The 15,398-nt window shown below is 48.2% G+C and overlaps 1 protein-coding gene and 1 pseudogene across 1 annotated transcript in view; one reads left to right on the plus strand and one right to left on the minus strand.

The window, feature by feature from the left end:
- LOC134367168 (G-protein coupled receptor 143-like) overlaps positions 1-12,895 on the minus strand; it is a 363,716-nt gene extending 350,821 nt beyond the window's left edge. The window contains exons 1-3 of the mRNA XM_063083820.1: positions 12,883-12,895; positions 12,010-12,119; positions 10,894-10,988 (exon numbers count right to left, since the gene is read on the minus strand). Coding sequence (XP_062939890.1) covers positions 10,894-10,988; positions 12,010-12,119; positions 12,883-12,895 — 218 coding nt within the window. The remainder of the gene's footprint in view (positions 1-10,893; positions 10,989-12,009; positions 12,120-12,882) is intronic.
- Positions 5,169-5,415, plus strand: LOC134368703 (cytochrome c oxidase subunit 6B1-like; annotated as a pseudogene).
- Positions 12,896-15,398: the final 2,503 nt, after the last annotated feature.

The raw sequence follows: 15,398 nt of genomic DNA on the forward strand, positions 1-15,398 counted from the left end.
AGAACAGACCTGGGGCACCACTTCCGTCAGGAACCCACTCCCTGCATCCCAGCTGCTCCAGCTGGAGCATCCCTGCCTCAAGCAGCCCCAAGTGTGGTTTGTGTAACACCTCTGGAGAACAGAAGCTGGAAACCGTTTTGTGAAGGTTAATTCTAGGTGCCAACTTGGTTAGATGAAGGAATGCTGAGAAACCTGGTAAAACTATCTTTTCAGGTGCGTCCATGAGGGTGTTTCCAGCAGAGATTAGTATGAGAGTCTGAGTGGACCGGGTGGGAAAGACCCACCCTCAGTGTGGGTGGGAACCATCCAATCTGCTGGGGACCCAGAGAGAACAAAAGACAGAAGAAAGAGGTGAAGCTCTCTTGATCTGCTGGAGCTGGGATAAACTCTTCTCTCCTGTCTGTGGACATCAGAGCTTGAGACTCTTCAGCTTTAGGGATCCAGGACTTACACCAAGAATACCATCAGCTTCCCTGGTTTTGAGGCCTTTGGACGTGGAGTGAGCCACGCTACTGGAATGTAGCTTATAGACAGCCTATCGTGGGACTTTTCTTCATAGCCACGTGAGCTAATTCTCCTAATAAATCCCTCTCATATAATTATAATGTATTCTATTGATTCTGTCTCTCTGGAGATCCCTGACTAGTACAATTGGTTCCATCCACATCATGTTAAGTCTTAAGGCTGGCAGAACATGAGAGCTGTGGAGGTATGGCAGCCTCCACCCCAATTTCAGAGGATGTACAGAAAAGCCTGGGGGCCCAGGCAGATACCTGCCACACATGTGGAGCCACTGCAGAAGCCATCTACTAGAGCAATGCCAAGCAGGAAAGTGGGATCGGAGCTCCCACAGAGACCCCCCCAACAGAGAAATGTCTAGGAGAGCCAACACAGCAGGGCTGCCACCAGGACCCCAGAGCTGTAGGGCCACTGGCAACATGGAACACCCACCTGGAAAAGCTGCAGGCACCAGTGCAGCTCAATGGGCTATGCCTTGCACAGCACTGGGAGTGTGGCTGCCCAGTGCTTTGGGGGCCCAGATGCTCCATTGTGCCCAAGATGCAGGACTTGGAGTCAAAGAAGATTATTTTGGAGCTTTAAGACTTAATGTCTATCCTGATTTGCTTTGGGCTTGTTTGGGGCCTGTTTCTCCTTTCTTCTGGCCTACTCCTCCCTTTTGAAATGGGAATGTGTAGCCAGTGTCTGTTCCACTATTGTATCTTGGAAGTAGATAAATTTGGTTTTGATTTTTACAGGTTCCTGGCTGGAAGTTTTGCCTTTGGTCTCAGATGAGACTTTGGACTTTGAAGTTGGTGCTGGAACAAGCTAAGACTTTTGGGACTGCTGGGATGGAATAATTGTATTTGTATGTGACAGTGACATGAGTTTTGGGGGGCCAGGGGCAGAATGATAGTTTGGATGTCTTGCCCCCACCAAAACTCACATGGAAATCTGACCCCAATGTGGCAGTGTTGGGAGCTGTTTGAGTCATGGGGTGGATCCCTCATGAATGGATTAATGCTCTCCCTGGGGCAGGGGGGATTAATGAGTGAGTTCTCACTCTATTAGTTCCCATGAAAGCTCGTTGCTTAAAAAGACCCTGGCACCTCCTCTCTCTCTCTCTTGCTTCCTCTTGCCATGTGATCTGCTTGTACCCACCAGCTGCCTGCTACTTTCAGCCATGAGTAGAAGGAGCCTGAGGCCCATGACAGATGCAGCTGTCCCAGAATCATAAGCCAAATAAACCCCAGTTCTTTATAAATCACCCAGTCTCGTGTATTCTGTTATAGCCACACAAAAACGGACTAACAGGCCCCCACTGCTTTCTATTACTTATGATATGAGGCTGGCCATCGAGTTTGAGGACAGTAAGGACAGGAAATTTGAGGACAGGATGTAGGAGGACAGGGAGTGTGAGGAGAAGTTTGAGGACGGGAAGTATGAGACAGGAAGTGCCAAGACAGGAAATGTGAGGACAGTTTGAGGACAGGAAGTTCAAGGACAGTTAGTGTGAGGACAGCTGGACTACCAGAAATATGAGATAGGAAGTTCAAGGACAGGAAGTTCGAAGACAGGATGTATGAGACAGGAAGTTCAAGGACATGAAGTGTAAGGACAGTTGGAGGACAGGAAGTATAAGACAGTAAGTTCAAGGACAGGAAGTGTGGGGACACGAAGTTTGAGGACTGGGAGTTTGCAGACATGAAGTGTGAGATCAGTTGAAGGAGAGGAAGTATGACAGGAAGTTCAAGGACAGGAAGTTCGAGGACAGGAATTGTGAGGACAGGAAGTATTAGAACAGGAAGTTCCAGGACAGGAAGGAAGACAGGAAGTTTGAAAACAGTTAAGGAGACCCCAGCAATGGGGTCATCTTGTGCTCAGGAAGGTTGGAAATATTTGCTGGACCATCAGTATGGTCACTCTAGGAACTTCATTTGGCTGCACATTATTTAGAGAAGAGGGGCCAATGATAGGAGAGTCTTCCTACACTCTTAACCTATATGCACAGCCTTAAGGTATGTGCAAAGGTAATGCTGAGTTCAAAGGAATGAAGCATTGACATACGCAACAATGTGAATGGACCTCAAAACATCATGCTGAGTGAAAGAAGCCAGATGCAGAAAACCACATATCACATGATTCCATTTATATGAAATGTCCAGAAGAGGCAAATGCATAGAGACAGAAAGTAGATTAGTGGTTGCCAGGGGATAGGGTATGGGGGGATGGAGAGTGACTGGTAATGGGTTCTGGGGTTGTGGAAATGTTCTAGGGTTAGTAGTTATACTAGTAAATATATTTTGTAAATGCAATAGACAGCACTGAATCTTCCATTCTAAAGGGTGAATGTTATGGTATATGAATTATATCTCAATCAAAAGAATAACATAGAGTTGTGTCAGAGTGATGAATCTCACTCAATATCTACTGGCTGAGTGTTTACTGAGCAAAGTTTCTGCCTGCTGTAGGCACTGGAAACACTAAGAGCAACACAAAGCCCTGCCCTCATGGGGTGACAATCTTGAGAGGGTAACATATAAGAAGCAATGTCCTTGCCCCGCTGGCTGGGGAGGGGGCAGCCACAGAAGCCCTGGCTTAGGTGAAGAAGATTTTACATGAAATCAAGTTCAGAGCTGTGATTAATCTAAGAGGTGAGCTGATGTTTATAAGTGAAAGTGGCCAAACACTTCGGATAGCCCCAATAAGGGCCCCCAAAGACGTCCACATCCTCATCTCCAGAGCCTGTGAATATGTTCTGTTACACGGCAAAAGAGACTTTGCAGATGTGATGAAGTTAAGTATTTTTGAGATGAAGCGATCAACCTGGATTATTCGTGTGGGCCCAGTGTCACCTGATGAGTCCACAAAAGCAGAGAGGCTTTACCAACTGCACAGAACGAGAGAGAATGGAAGTGTGAAGACTTGACCCAGCATTGCTGGCTTCGAAGACAGAGGAAGAGGCCACAGCCTAGGAATGGGGGCAGGTTCTAGAAGCTGGGAGCATGGTGTGGCTGGAGCAGGGAGAATGAATGAAGGAGGATAGAGGGAGGACTTGTGGTGAGGTCCCTGTGGGTCACCGGATGGTGTTGGCTTTTGTCTAAGTATATTGAGAATGCACTGGAAGACTCATCATTTTTTCAAAAAAAGTACCACAATAAAGAACAGTCATGAAGTTTACAAAACACAGAATATGAAGGCTGGGTGGCTGGCTCAGTTGGTTAGAGCACAGCCTCGTAACACCAAGGTCAAGGGTTCAGATGCCTGCACCTGCCAACCACCAAAAAAAACAAAACAAAACAGAATCTGAAGAAAAATTCAGCAAGAAAGTGGGGAGGTGGCTTTGGGAAGAAATCAGCCAGTGGCTGTGACTCCAAGTTTTGGGGGAGATGACAGAAAGGGAAGAAAAGGGAAGATTCTTGGTTTTGTCTGGTCTCTGTTTACCACCTGAATCTCCGACAAGGAAGTGAATCTAGTTGGGTCTGGAGCTTAACTTGCCCTAAATCTGGGGATTCGCAGAAGAAGGACATGAACCAGGGTCCCTGTCCTTGGGCCCTGCATCCCCCAGGGAGACCTAAGGCCACATCAGTGCTGGCTTCACCTGATAAGTAAGGAGCTCCTATCCCCACTCCTTCCCAAAGCCACCTCTACCTAACATGCAAGTGCAACCATCTGAATGCTCAGTCCAAACAGGAAGGAGTCCAGACTCGAGAGACCGGTGATTATTAGATCATCCACGAGAGCAGGGGTTCCCTTTCTTCCTTCCCCACCTCCCCAGTCCCCATTCCCTGCATAGTTAACATTCCTGGACAGTCCGCATCACTCCTCTTTGTGCTTCAGTACACCCCACCCTGTTTCCCCACAGGATCTGAGGCACCGCCTTGCACAAGCAGCTGGGAAGAGGGAGCGTAGCACAGGCAGAGCTGACTGACTGGTCCAGCACCGCCTTCGCTTGGCCTCTTCTGTCTGATGGGACCCCGGGGGGCTAGGGCTCCATCAGACGTGCCGGCCATCATTCCTAATTCCACCAGACTCCTGGAAAGTAGCGTGACCCCCATCTCATTGGGATTTTAACTCAGAAAGATAAGCTGTGTAGACACAGGGTGCAGTCAGGGATCCGAGTAGGATGGGATGCCCTTCTATAATGAGATGAGAGGGAAGAGACACGGAATTGCACACAGGGGAATGAGCTTCAAAAGGAGAAATATTTTGTAGCTAGCTGTCTGGGCAGACATAAGGGACCGACTCCAACATATTTTGCCTCCCACATTGGAAGCAGTGCCAGGAGGAGCCCTTCCTTAACCTTCCTGGGGCTGGGAGCATGTTAGGTGTGTCTGAGCAATGCGGGGTCCTGCCCAGGAGGCGCAGATACCCAGTGGAGTGGCTTTCAGCAAAGGGCTGCAGCTCTAAGAGTGCACAGTCTCTCATTCCAGACCCTACCCTTGGGCTGCACGACAATTGTGGGCTGAGGTGGGACAGCGGGCAGGCGTGAGGCCAGGCAATTCTGGGGCTGGAGCTCACCAAAGCCCGGTCAATGGTTCCCTGCCCCCAAACAGGCGTGCAGGATAGGGCTCAGGTGCGGCTCAGTTATGCAGCGGTAGCCACACCAATACTTAGGCATCCAGCACTGAGCTTCAAGTGCTTCAAGAGCATCTTGAGGAGTCAGCACCATGGCAGACGACATCAAGACCAAAATCAAGAATTACAAGATTGCTCCTTCTGACAGCCACTTCCCCATCCAGAACCAGACCAGAACTACCTGGACTTCCACCGCTGCAAGAAGGCAATGACCACTAAAAAAGCAATGCTTCTGTGTGTGAGTGTTACCACTGTGTGTACATGTCCCTCTACCTGATAGCCTGAGTCTCAGCTTGGGAAGACTATTGGGCTGAAGGGACATTTCCTGAGAAGATCTGATCTGGCTGCACCTCACCTCTCCTCTGTCTTCTGTCCTTCTACTAGGGTGTGGTAAAGGGAGACCTACCCTGGGACCCTGAAGCATGACTTAACTAATAATAAAAACACATTGGAAACCTGTAAAAATAAATAAATAATAACTGAGGCTTCTGAAATGCCCAAGGGGTGAGAGTCTGAGCTCCAACCCAGCTCCAAGCATCCAGGCCCCAGCTGAAGACCACAGTTCCTTCGTCCAACCCCTGGACAGCTTCCACGTCCAAGTGAGTGAAAGTCCTCCGTAGACCCTCTTTATTCTCACACTGTCATTTTCTTAGAGCAAGGAGTGACTTCAATTCAAGTCACTTTTCAAAGATCCCAAGCACCTTCTGTTATTGTTTAACACCTGTATATCCCACAACCTGAAACCAGAGTAGCAGTTTAAATTTTAATTTTATATCTGCCTTAATGACATTTGTTAAGATTTGGATTACAAGAACCAATACTCCTGTGCCAAAGAAAATAGCTAAGTACTGAAAGGATCTAGAAGAGAGTCTGGAGTTTAATCCAGACATACTTACAAATTGCAGCCCCTACCCTGGAATACAGCAGGACACTACTGTCCCCACCAGCTGCGGTCTCTCAACAGCCACCTGCAGAATGAACCCCACCCCAGGCAAGCTGGCTCCTACAGAGAAGCTACGGAGGCTTCTGATCCCACACTCTCAGCTGTGGCTCAAACCATCCAGGGGGATCCTCTTGGAGACCCCACACCCAGGCTCCAGGAAGTACAACTTCCACCAGGTAGGGGTGAGGACTTGGTCTCCACAGCCACTGAGCAGCTGTCTTCTTTCTCTGCTGTGTAGCGTGTTCCTCTTTGATGGGAGAGCCTACCTCACTCGCAACAGAGAGTCATCCTAGTACTGGAAACCTGCCCTTGCTCTTGCCCCTCGGAGGCAAGATGTCTGGATGTCTCACCTTGAATGTGCACCTTCTGCATGATGGTGGGTCCTCAGAAGCTAGGCTCTGCCCAGTATCCTTTAGTCTCTGGCACCCAGCATCCTGCCTACCTGAACACTGAGCTGCAAAATGTATTTGCAAACACTCTCCTGGGTGTGAGGAGGGCTTCCTGATTGCCTCTCCTGGTCTCTCAGGGCTCGTCTGTCCTCTGGGTACAGACAGTGCCCACCCTGTCCCATCTGGCCCCATCTCCCTTGCATCCCCACCATGGGTGACGGTGAAGTAATGCATCCTCCTATGACAACAGGAGTAATGCACTTCTTCCAGCTGCTGCCAGCACTCCAAGGCTCTTCTTATCTCCATAACTGGTGGTCTATGAGACCTCTAGTTTTGTCGTAGCTCTGATCCCTCCAAATCTGATTGAGGCAATGGTTGGAGACACACCATTGCATAGGCTGCAGGAACAAAGCCTTCCCATGCTGCTAGTTGCCTACCCAAAGCCATTCTCTCCTTTATCTTTACTAACTTGTCACACAGAGCAGTGACATGCTTGGCTAGCAGACTATGCTTCCTACCTCTTCCAGCAGCTAAGTGTGACCACATGTACTACTCTGTTTTCTGTTGCTAATAACAAAATACCTGAAACTGGGTAATTTATAAAGAAATGAAATGTATTTCTTACAGTTTGGAGGCTAGAAAGTCCAAGTCCAGGGGGCATATCTGGTGAGGACCTTCTCCTGGGTGGGAACTCTCTACAGAGTCCATGGCAATGCAGGAAATCACATGGCAAGAGCGCATCTAACATGCTCACTCACTCTCCTTATGAAGCCCCCAGTCTACTTCCTGACAACCCATTAAACTATTAACCCATTACTCCATGAATGAATGAACCCAGGCATGTGGGCACAGTCCTCACAATCCAATCACCTTTTAAAGGCCCCACCTCTCAAATGCCATATTGAGGATTAAGTTCCACATGAACTTTGGAGGGGACATTCAGACCATAGCACCACGAAACTAAGTTCTGGCCAAGAATATGTAAGTAGAGTTGTGTGAAACTTCCAGAGATGCTGCTTAAAACTGGCTCAGGGGAAATGAGCCCTTTCTGTATCACCCTCTTCCTCCTTCTTGCTGCTTGGAATGCAGGTGTGATGGCGGGGGCACCAGCAGCTATACTGGGCCATGACACCTTGAGGATGGAAGTCAATCAATAGGCTGGTGGAGCAGGGTGGTAAAAGAAGCCTGAGTTTCTGATGTCCATCAGAAGAACCCTGGATTTCCCACCTCTGGGCTCCTTTAGCATGAAAGAGAAGTTCTATCATGTTTAAGACACTATTAGTTTATGTATTTTATGCAGCCAAAAAGAATCCTCACTGATCCACCTGGTTGGCTGCCTTTGGCTTTGACCATCTTCTCTGGAGGATTTTCACAGCCAGGCATATCTGTGTTCCATACAGATGTGTAAGAGTTGGTAGATAAGTTTAAAAAAAAAAAAAAGGAAGGAAAAAGCATAAAAAATGAAGTAAGCACTAAACCACAGGCCAGAGAGATCAAGGATAATGATGATGTGACACATCTAAGGGACATCAGTGGTTTTAGAAGAGGGATCTATCTAGACTACCCAATATATTCTACAATCTGCATATAATCTCTATTTGTTTACTGATATTTGTTTTAAGAGTGAATTTATCCAACAAGTGGTGCTGGAACAAAGCGATACCCATATGCAAACAATAAAGATGGACCCATTCCTCACTTGTACACAAAAATTAACTCAAAATGGACCTAAATAGACTTTGTAGTGCATTGAATTATGTTCCCTCAAAATTCACTGAAGCTTGAAATGTGTCCCCCAAGTTTCATGTATTAGAAAATTGGCCCCCACTGTGACCGTTAAGCAGTAGGAAGTCCTATTATGGTAATTGTAAGGTGGGGCCTTGAAGAGGTGATTAGATTGTAGGACCGTGCAGTAGTGAATGGATTAGTAATGGTGGTCAGAGGCGTGATTCTGAGGGCTTTAAAAGGAGAGAGAATGAGGAAGTTGGTCTCTTGTTCTCTCTGCTCTGCTATTTCACAACATGATACCCACGTCACTGAAGTCACCACCAAGATCCTCACCAGATGTGTTCCCTGGACTTTGGATGTCCCAGGCTCAGAAACTGTAAGCAATAAATTTCGTGTTCTTTATAAATTGCCCAGTTCTGTGTATTTTGTTATAAGCAGCAGAAATGGACTAATGCAGACTTAATGGAAGTGTTTGAACCATAAGAAAACATAGGTATAAATCTTTGTGACCTTGGGTTAGGCAATGGTTTCTTAAATACGACCACAAGAGCATAATAAACCAAAGAAAAACAATTTTAAATTGGAGTTCAAGAAAATGAAAAGCTCTTGTGCTTCAAAAGATACCACGAAGTAAGTGGAAAAACAACATACAGAATGGGAGAAAAACTTTGCAGATCACATATCTAATAAGGTACTTGTATCTAGAATATATAATGGACTCTTACAACTCCATAATAAAAAGACAAATAATCCAATTTAAAATGGGCAAAGCAGTTGAATAGACATTTCTACAAGAAGGTATGCAAATGGCCAGCAAGCACACAAAAAGATGATCAACGTTATTAGCCACATGCTGAAATCAAAACCACAATGAGTTACCACCTCACACACTCTAGGACAGCTAAAATTAAAACAAATGAACAGATAAGAAGTGTTAGCGAGGCTGGGGAGAAACTGGAACTCTCATACACTGCTGGCAAAATGGTGCAGTCACTTTGGAAGGCAGTTTAGCAGTTTCTTACAAGATTATACCTAGAGTTACCATGTGGTTCAGCAACTCCACTCCCAGGTGTATACCCAGGAGTATATGATGAAAACATGTTCACACAAACACTAGTATACAAATGTTCATTGAAGCATTATTCCTAATATTAAGCACAATGGAAACACCCTAAATGCTCATCAACTGATAAATGAAAAAACAAAATATAGCATATTCATACACCGGAATGTTATTCAGCAATAAAAAGGAATTGTCTTAGCCTATTTGGGCTGCTGTAACAAAATAGCACAAACTGGGTGGCTTATAAACAACAGATGTTATATTTATCACAGTTCTGGAGGCTGGAGGTACAAGATCAAGATGCTGGCAGATTCAGTGTCTGGTGAGGGCCCCCTTCTGGATCACAGATGACACTTTCTGTCTCCTCACACACTGGAAGGGACAAGACTACTCTCTGGGTTCTCGTTTATAAAAGCACTAACCACATTCACAAGGACTCCACCTTCCTGATCTAATCACCTCCCCAAAAGCCCTACCTCCTAACACCATTTCAACATACAAATTTGGGGGGACACAAATATTCAGATCATAGTAGGAATAAAGTACTGACACTTGCTACAACATGGATAAACCTTGAAAATATTATGCTGTTTAAAAAGCCACACACACAAGGTCACATATTTTATGATTCCATTTAAAGGAAATGTCCAGAACACGCAAATCCGGGGAGACAGAAAGTAGATTTGGGGTTGCCAGAGGCTGGAAGGATGGTAGAATGGTGAGTGACTGGTAACTGGCACAGTGATTCTTCTGGGGATGTTTAGAACATCATAAAATTAAATGATGGTGATGGTTGCATAACAGTGTGAATATACTAAAACTGCTGGATTTTACACTTTTTAACGTGTGAACTTTATAAAATTGTTGATAGAAAGCACGCAGGGGCTCCATCCAAAGGGGACCTGATTCAAGCAGACCATGAACTTGGTGGGGGACAAATGCTTCCTGGACTTGGAGCCAGAAGACCTGGATGCTCGCCCTGCCCTTCTGTGTCCAGCTCGTCTGTCACACAAGTTCTCTTGTGTGTTGCTCTTTCCTCAACACACATTCACATCCCAGCTACAGTAACAGCGACACCTACGGAGAGCCTGCTACGTGCCAGGCACTGTCCATGTACACATTTCACTGAGTTTACTTGCTCCTGCCAGTGGCCTTATGAGGTGGGTACCATTTAACAGCTGAGAAAACAGAAGTCCAGAGAGGTTAAGCAATTTGCCAACAGTCACACAGCTACCGAGCACTTGGGCAGGAGTTCAAAGCCACCAGTGCCCAACTTACTAGGCACTGTGTGATCCCCTCCAGACAGCCACCTGCAACTCCAGGGTCTCAATTCCGTGTTTAGCATAAAGTGTCAATATATTCTCAGAAGAATGTTTTTCCTCTGACCTTTGTATACAATCAAAAATTGCTTATATTCGCACCAATCCTTTTTTAGTATTTCTTCAGTTCCAAATATTTAATTTCTTGAATTACTTATTTTCCAGGTTTTGAACTCCTCAATATTTTGAATCTGCCTTTGGCCTCTGACACAAATGAGCTGTCATAGATGTTTCTGGGTGGAGGGGCCAGATGATAGTTTGACTGAGGGCACCTGCCCTACTGCAAAACACTTGCAAATGCTCGGTGGTAGCTCCACACTTCCCTCATGAGATGGAACTAGGGCAGAAATCCCTGCTCATTTTGGCAGCACATACCTCAGTCCTGCTGATCTCCATATCACCAGGTAGGCATCCACTGCGTAGCAGAACAGCCACCAGAAGCAGGCGCTGTACAACAGCTGGATCCACATCTGCAAGCAGGAAGAGCCCAGCATCAAAGCTTCCGCAGACAGGCATGAGATGTCCAGCCCATCCGTGAGATGACAGGCAACACAGGAAGGCTCCTGGCACACATGTGGACGTGGTCTCTGGAACTGAGGGCCGGCTGTGGCCTCTGTCCTCTGTCTGCTCAGCTGGACCTCACTGACAAGCCCACTTTCTGGCACACTTGCAGGCACAGTAGACAAGGCTCCAAGAAGTGCAGTTTAAACTGGCATGAGGGTTCTAGGGGCTCGGAAGTAGAAGCTTTTTCTCTGGGAATGAATGAGTACAGGCAGAAAAGGCTCAGAAAGTCCTTCCAAGTAGAAGGGGATGGAAGGGGGCTCAGGGTGTTGGAAGATCACTAAGCCTTGCCGTTGTGGGCTGAGACAGGTGCTTCATCAGGAGGCCATGGAAGGGAAGGAAGGAAGCGGGCAATTCTGCTACAGGACAGAGAATCAGCACCACCTGGGTAAGCTTTACATCACTCCCTTGAGCATCCACTTGGTGAACAGAGCATAACGTGTGCATGTGTATTATACATATTTATTTATTTCATGGTTTATAAACCATGAATATGTTTAGTATATGTTATTATTATATGTAACATAATATGTTTGAATATAAAATGTTTGTGTGATGTAAGTTAAACATAAAATGTTTATATGTTACCATTATATATATTTCAATATATTTCCTTCGCTTAATTGATAATGTTTTTGTGTGCTTGTGGCTCCGTTTAGGGTAAGTAGGGTAAGGGCGCACACTTGTGCTTCCAGGGCTGAGGGTGGAGAAGCCACACTTGGCGTGTGCATCAGCATCCCCTGGAGGGTTTATTAAAACACAGACCTGGCTGGGCTCCAGCCAGAGTTCCTGATCAGTAGGTCTGGGGCATGGCCTGAGCCTTTGCATTTCTAGCAGATGCCCAGGGGCTGCTGGGGCTGCCCTTTGAGGACAGCAGTGTGACAAGAATGCAGGTAGGGAGGAGAGGGGAACAAAGGTGGGCGCACCTACCGCACTCCCCACGCAGAAAGTGGCAGGCCAGATGTCTGTTCCGTTCACATCGGAGATGTTCTCAATGAAATCTGGGAGTCCTAACCACGCCGAAGACCGGATTATGATACCTACGTGAGAATTAAATGATGCTTGGTGTCTGATCCTAATTCAAATCTAAAGCTGACTTTTGTTGCTTTGTACAGATAACAGATAGATAGATGGACAGACAGAGATATAGATAGATAGATAGATAGACAGACAGACAGACAGATAGACAACAGATATGATAGTGAGGAAGCTAGATAGATATGATAGAAGATAAACATGACACATAAAGATAGATGATAGATAGGATGGGAAGAAGAGAGGGGAAGGGGAGGGGAGAGGATGGAAGGGACGAGAAGGGAATGGAAGGAAGTAAGAAAAATCCACACATATTGGAGTGTGCAGAGAGAGAGAAAGAAAAAAGACTGTGTTACTCAGAAAATAACTCTTATGATAGCAAAGCAATCCCAGGCACTCTGTCTTCTAGAGCTGTACACTGGAATCTGTAGGGATGAAATGATAAAAATTCTGGGATTTGCTTCAAATTAATCCAGTGAGGAGGGTGAGGAGGGGGTGTAGATGAGCTGAATGAAGGGTAAGGGGGATTTATTATATTCGTTTATATATCATTTACTACATTTACATATGCTGGAAATTTTCCAACATAAAAAGTTAAACAAAATGGCAAAATCTAGCTTAGATGTCTGGAAAAAGTGCCATGCTATAATTTAAAGCAGATGTTGGCAAACTCGTTCTGTAAAGGGCCAGATAGTAAATATTTCTGGCTTTGTCTGACCAGAACTTAACTTTGCATTTGCAGGGCAAAGGCAGCCCTAGACAACGCACAAACGCACAGCATAGCTGCGTTCCCATAAACTTTACTTATGGGCACTGACAATTAAACGTCATGTGACAGTCACATGGCAACATATACTATTCCTCTCTCGATTTTCAAAAACATTTAAAGATGTACACCCACTCTTAGCTCATGGGCCATAGGAAATGAGCAGCAAGCCGGATTCGGTCCTGGACAGCAGCTTGCGCACCTGTGGTGTAAAAACCAAACCTGAAAAACCGGGGCAGGGGAAGGATTTCAGATTTCAGGTTTAAAAACACGCGCGAGAAAATATATGGTGCAAAACAGAAAGGAATAAACACACGCACACACCACCTGGTGGGTTAAGTACAGATCCATTACATTTTTTGCATTTTGCTTAACTGCACTGAAGTTTCCCGAGTAAGCAAACAACAGCAAACACCATAAACTGACTTTTTAAAACCAACGTCCCTGGGACATGAATTTTAGCGACCATCGTATTTGCAGAATTCCCTAGAAAAGCACTCCTGGATGACCCCCTTTATCTGTGCTCAGATGTCCCGCCCAACCCGCGACTGAGAGCCCTAACCGGGACACCAGTACAGTCTGGAGCATTCACCCCACACAAAGCAGGGCCCCCAGCGGGGTGCGCGCCCTCACTACGCACCGAGCAGGACCTCTGCGAGGCGTGCGCCCTCACCCTGACACGGATAAGGTTTGGAGCTCTCGCCCCACACGCAGCAGGTCACCCTGACTTGGCACCCGCGCCCTCATCCCACAAAAAGCAGGAACTCCCGAAGGCCACGCGCCCTCCCACCACCCAAAGCTGATGCCCTGCCCGGCGACACACGAGCCCCGCTCTTCATAGAGCACGTACCCACAGCGGGCCACGCGCCATCACACGGCAGGGACACATCACCACCTCCCCACTCCCGCGGACCGCGCCCTCGCACCCCTCAAGAGCAGGTCCCCGACAGCGGACCGCAGGCCCCCACCCCACAGGGAGCAGGACCCCCGCGGGCCGTGTGATCTGCACCCGAATGGAGCATGATCCCACACCTCGGGACGTGCGACCTCAGTCTACACTGAGCGGGTCCCGACCGTGGAATGCGCGTTTCAAGCAGACACCGATAAAGTCTGTAGTCTTCAAAAGCACGAAGCACGTCTCCCAACCAGCCGTACGCCCGAAACCCGCACGCATGAGGCTTGTCCCCGCAAGGATCACGTGACCTCACCACGCAGGAGCAGGTCCCCCCGCGGGCCGCGCACAGTCACCTCGACACCTGAAAGATCTAGAGACCACAATCCGCACGAAGCATGTACACCGGCAAGACGCGCGCCCTGACCCGGCACGCAGGAAGTACCCCCGTGGGCCACGGTCCCTCACCCCACAGGAACAAGTCCCCCGCTGTGCCTCGGACCGCATGCACTCACCGCGCAGGATCAGGTCGCCAACGTGGGTCGTGCACCATTACCACTCACGGAGCTGGTCCCAGAATCCAGGGGAATGCCTTCACCACAGACGCCGAAGTTCCCCACGCTGGCCATGTGCCCTTATCCCGCACTGAGAAGGTCACCCACCGGCCGTGAGCCCTCAGACCTTACGCTGGACCCACGTTCCCGCCAGTGTCGCATCATCTCACTTCACAGGGAACGAGAATCCCGCGGGCCATATGCCCTCCCTCCAAATGGAGTATACTCGTCTACCGTGGGAAGCACGCCCTCCCTCTGCACTGAGCGGGTCCCTACGCAGTAGGGACACACGCCTCAACTGGACACCTACCTGTAAGGCCTAGAGACCTCACTTCGAAAGGCGCAGGTCCGCACCGTGGGCCGCGCGTTCTTACCAGGACATGTATAAGATTTGGAGCCCTCACACTTCAAGGACCAGGTCCATCCCCGTGGGCCGAGTGCCTTCACACTTTAAGAACATGTCGTCCCTAACGGACAGTGTGACCTCATCCCACAGGGAGCAGGACCCCCGTGGGCCACGCGATCTGCACCCGGATGGAGCATGATGCCCAACTGCAGGACGCGTGACCTCCCTCCACACTGAGTGGGTCCCTACGGCGGGACGCATGCATCAAGGGGAAACCGATAAAGTCTCTAGTCCTCAAACGCAATAAGCAGGTCTCCAAAAAGCCAGGCGCCCTCATGCTGCACGCACGGAGCATGTCCCCGGGAGGGTCATGTTACCTCACCACGCTTGAGCTGATACCCCCCGCAGGATGCGCACTGTCACCTGGACACCTACAAGAACTAGAGACCTTGATCCCCACGGAGCATGGACCCCGGCGTGACGCGCACCCTCACTCTGAACCAAGGAAGTAACGCCGTGCTCCACGGGCCCTCAACTCACAGGAACAAGTCCCCGGCTGTGCCTCGGACCGCATGCCCTCACCACGCAGGAGCAGTTCACCAACGCGGGTCCTTCGCCTTTAGCCCTCATGGAGCAGGTCCCAGAAGCCAGTAGAATGTCCTAACCCCAGACGGCGCAGTTCCCCACGCTGGCCTTTTCCCCTTACGGCGCACTGAGAACGTCACC

The sequence above is a fragment of the Cynocephalus volans genome, chromosome X (assembly GCF_027409185.1).
Source record: "Cynocephalus volans isolate mCynVol1 chromosome X, mCynVol1.pri, whole genome shotgun sequence".
NCBI classification, from domain to species: Eukaryota; Metazoa; Chordata; class Mammalia; order Dermoptera; family Cynocephalidae; genus Cynocephalus; species Cynocephalus volans.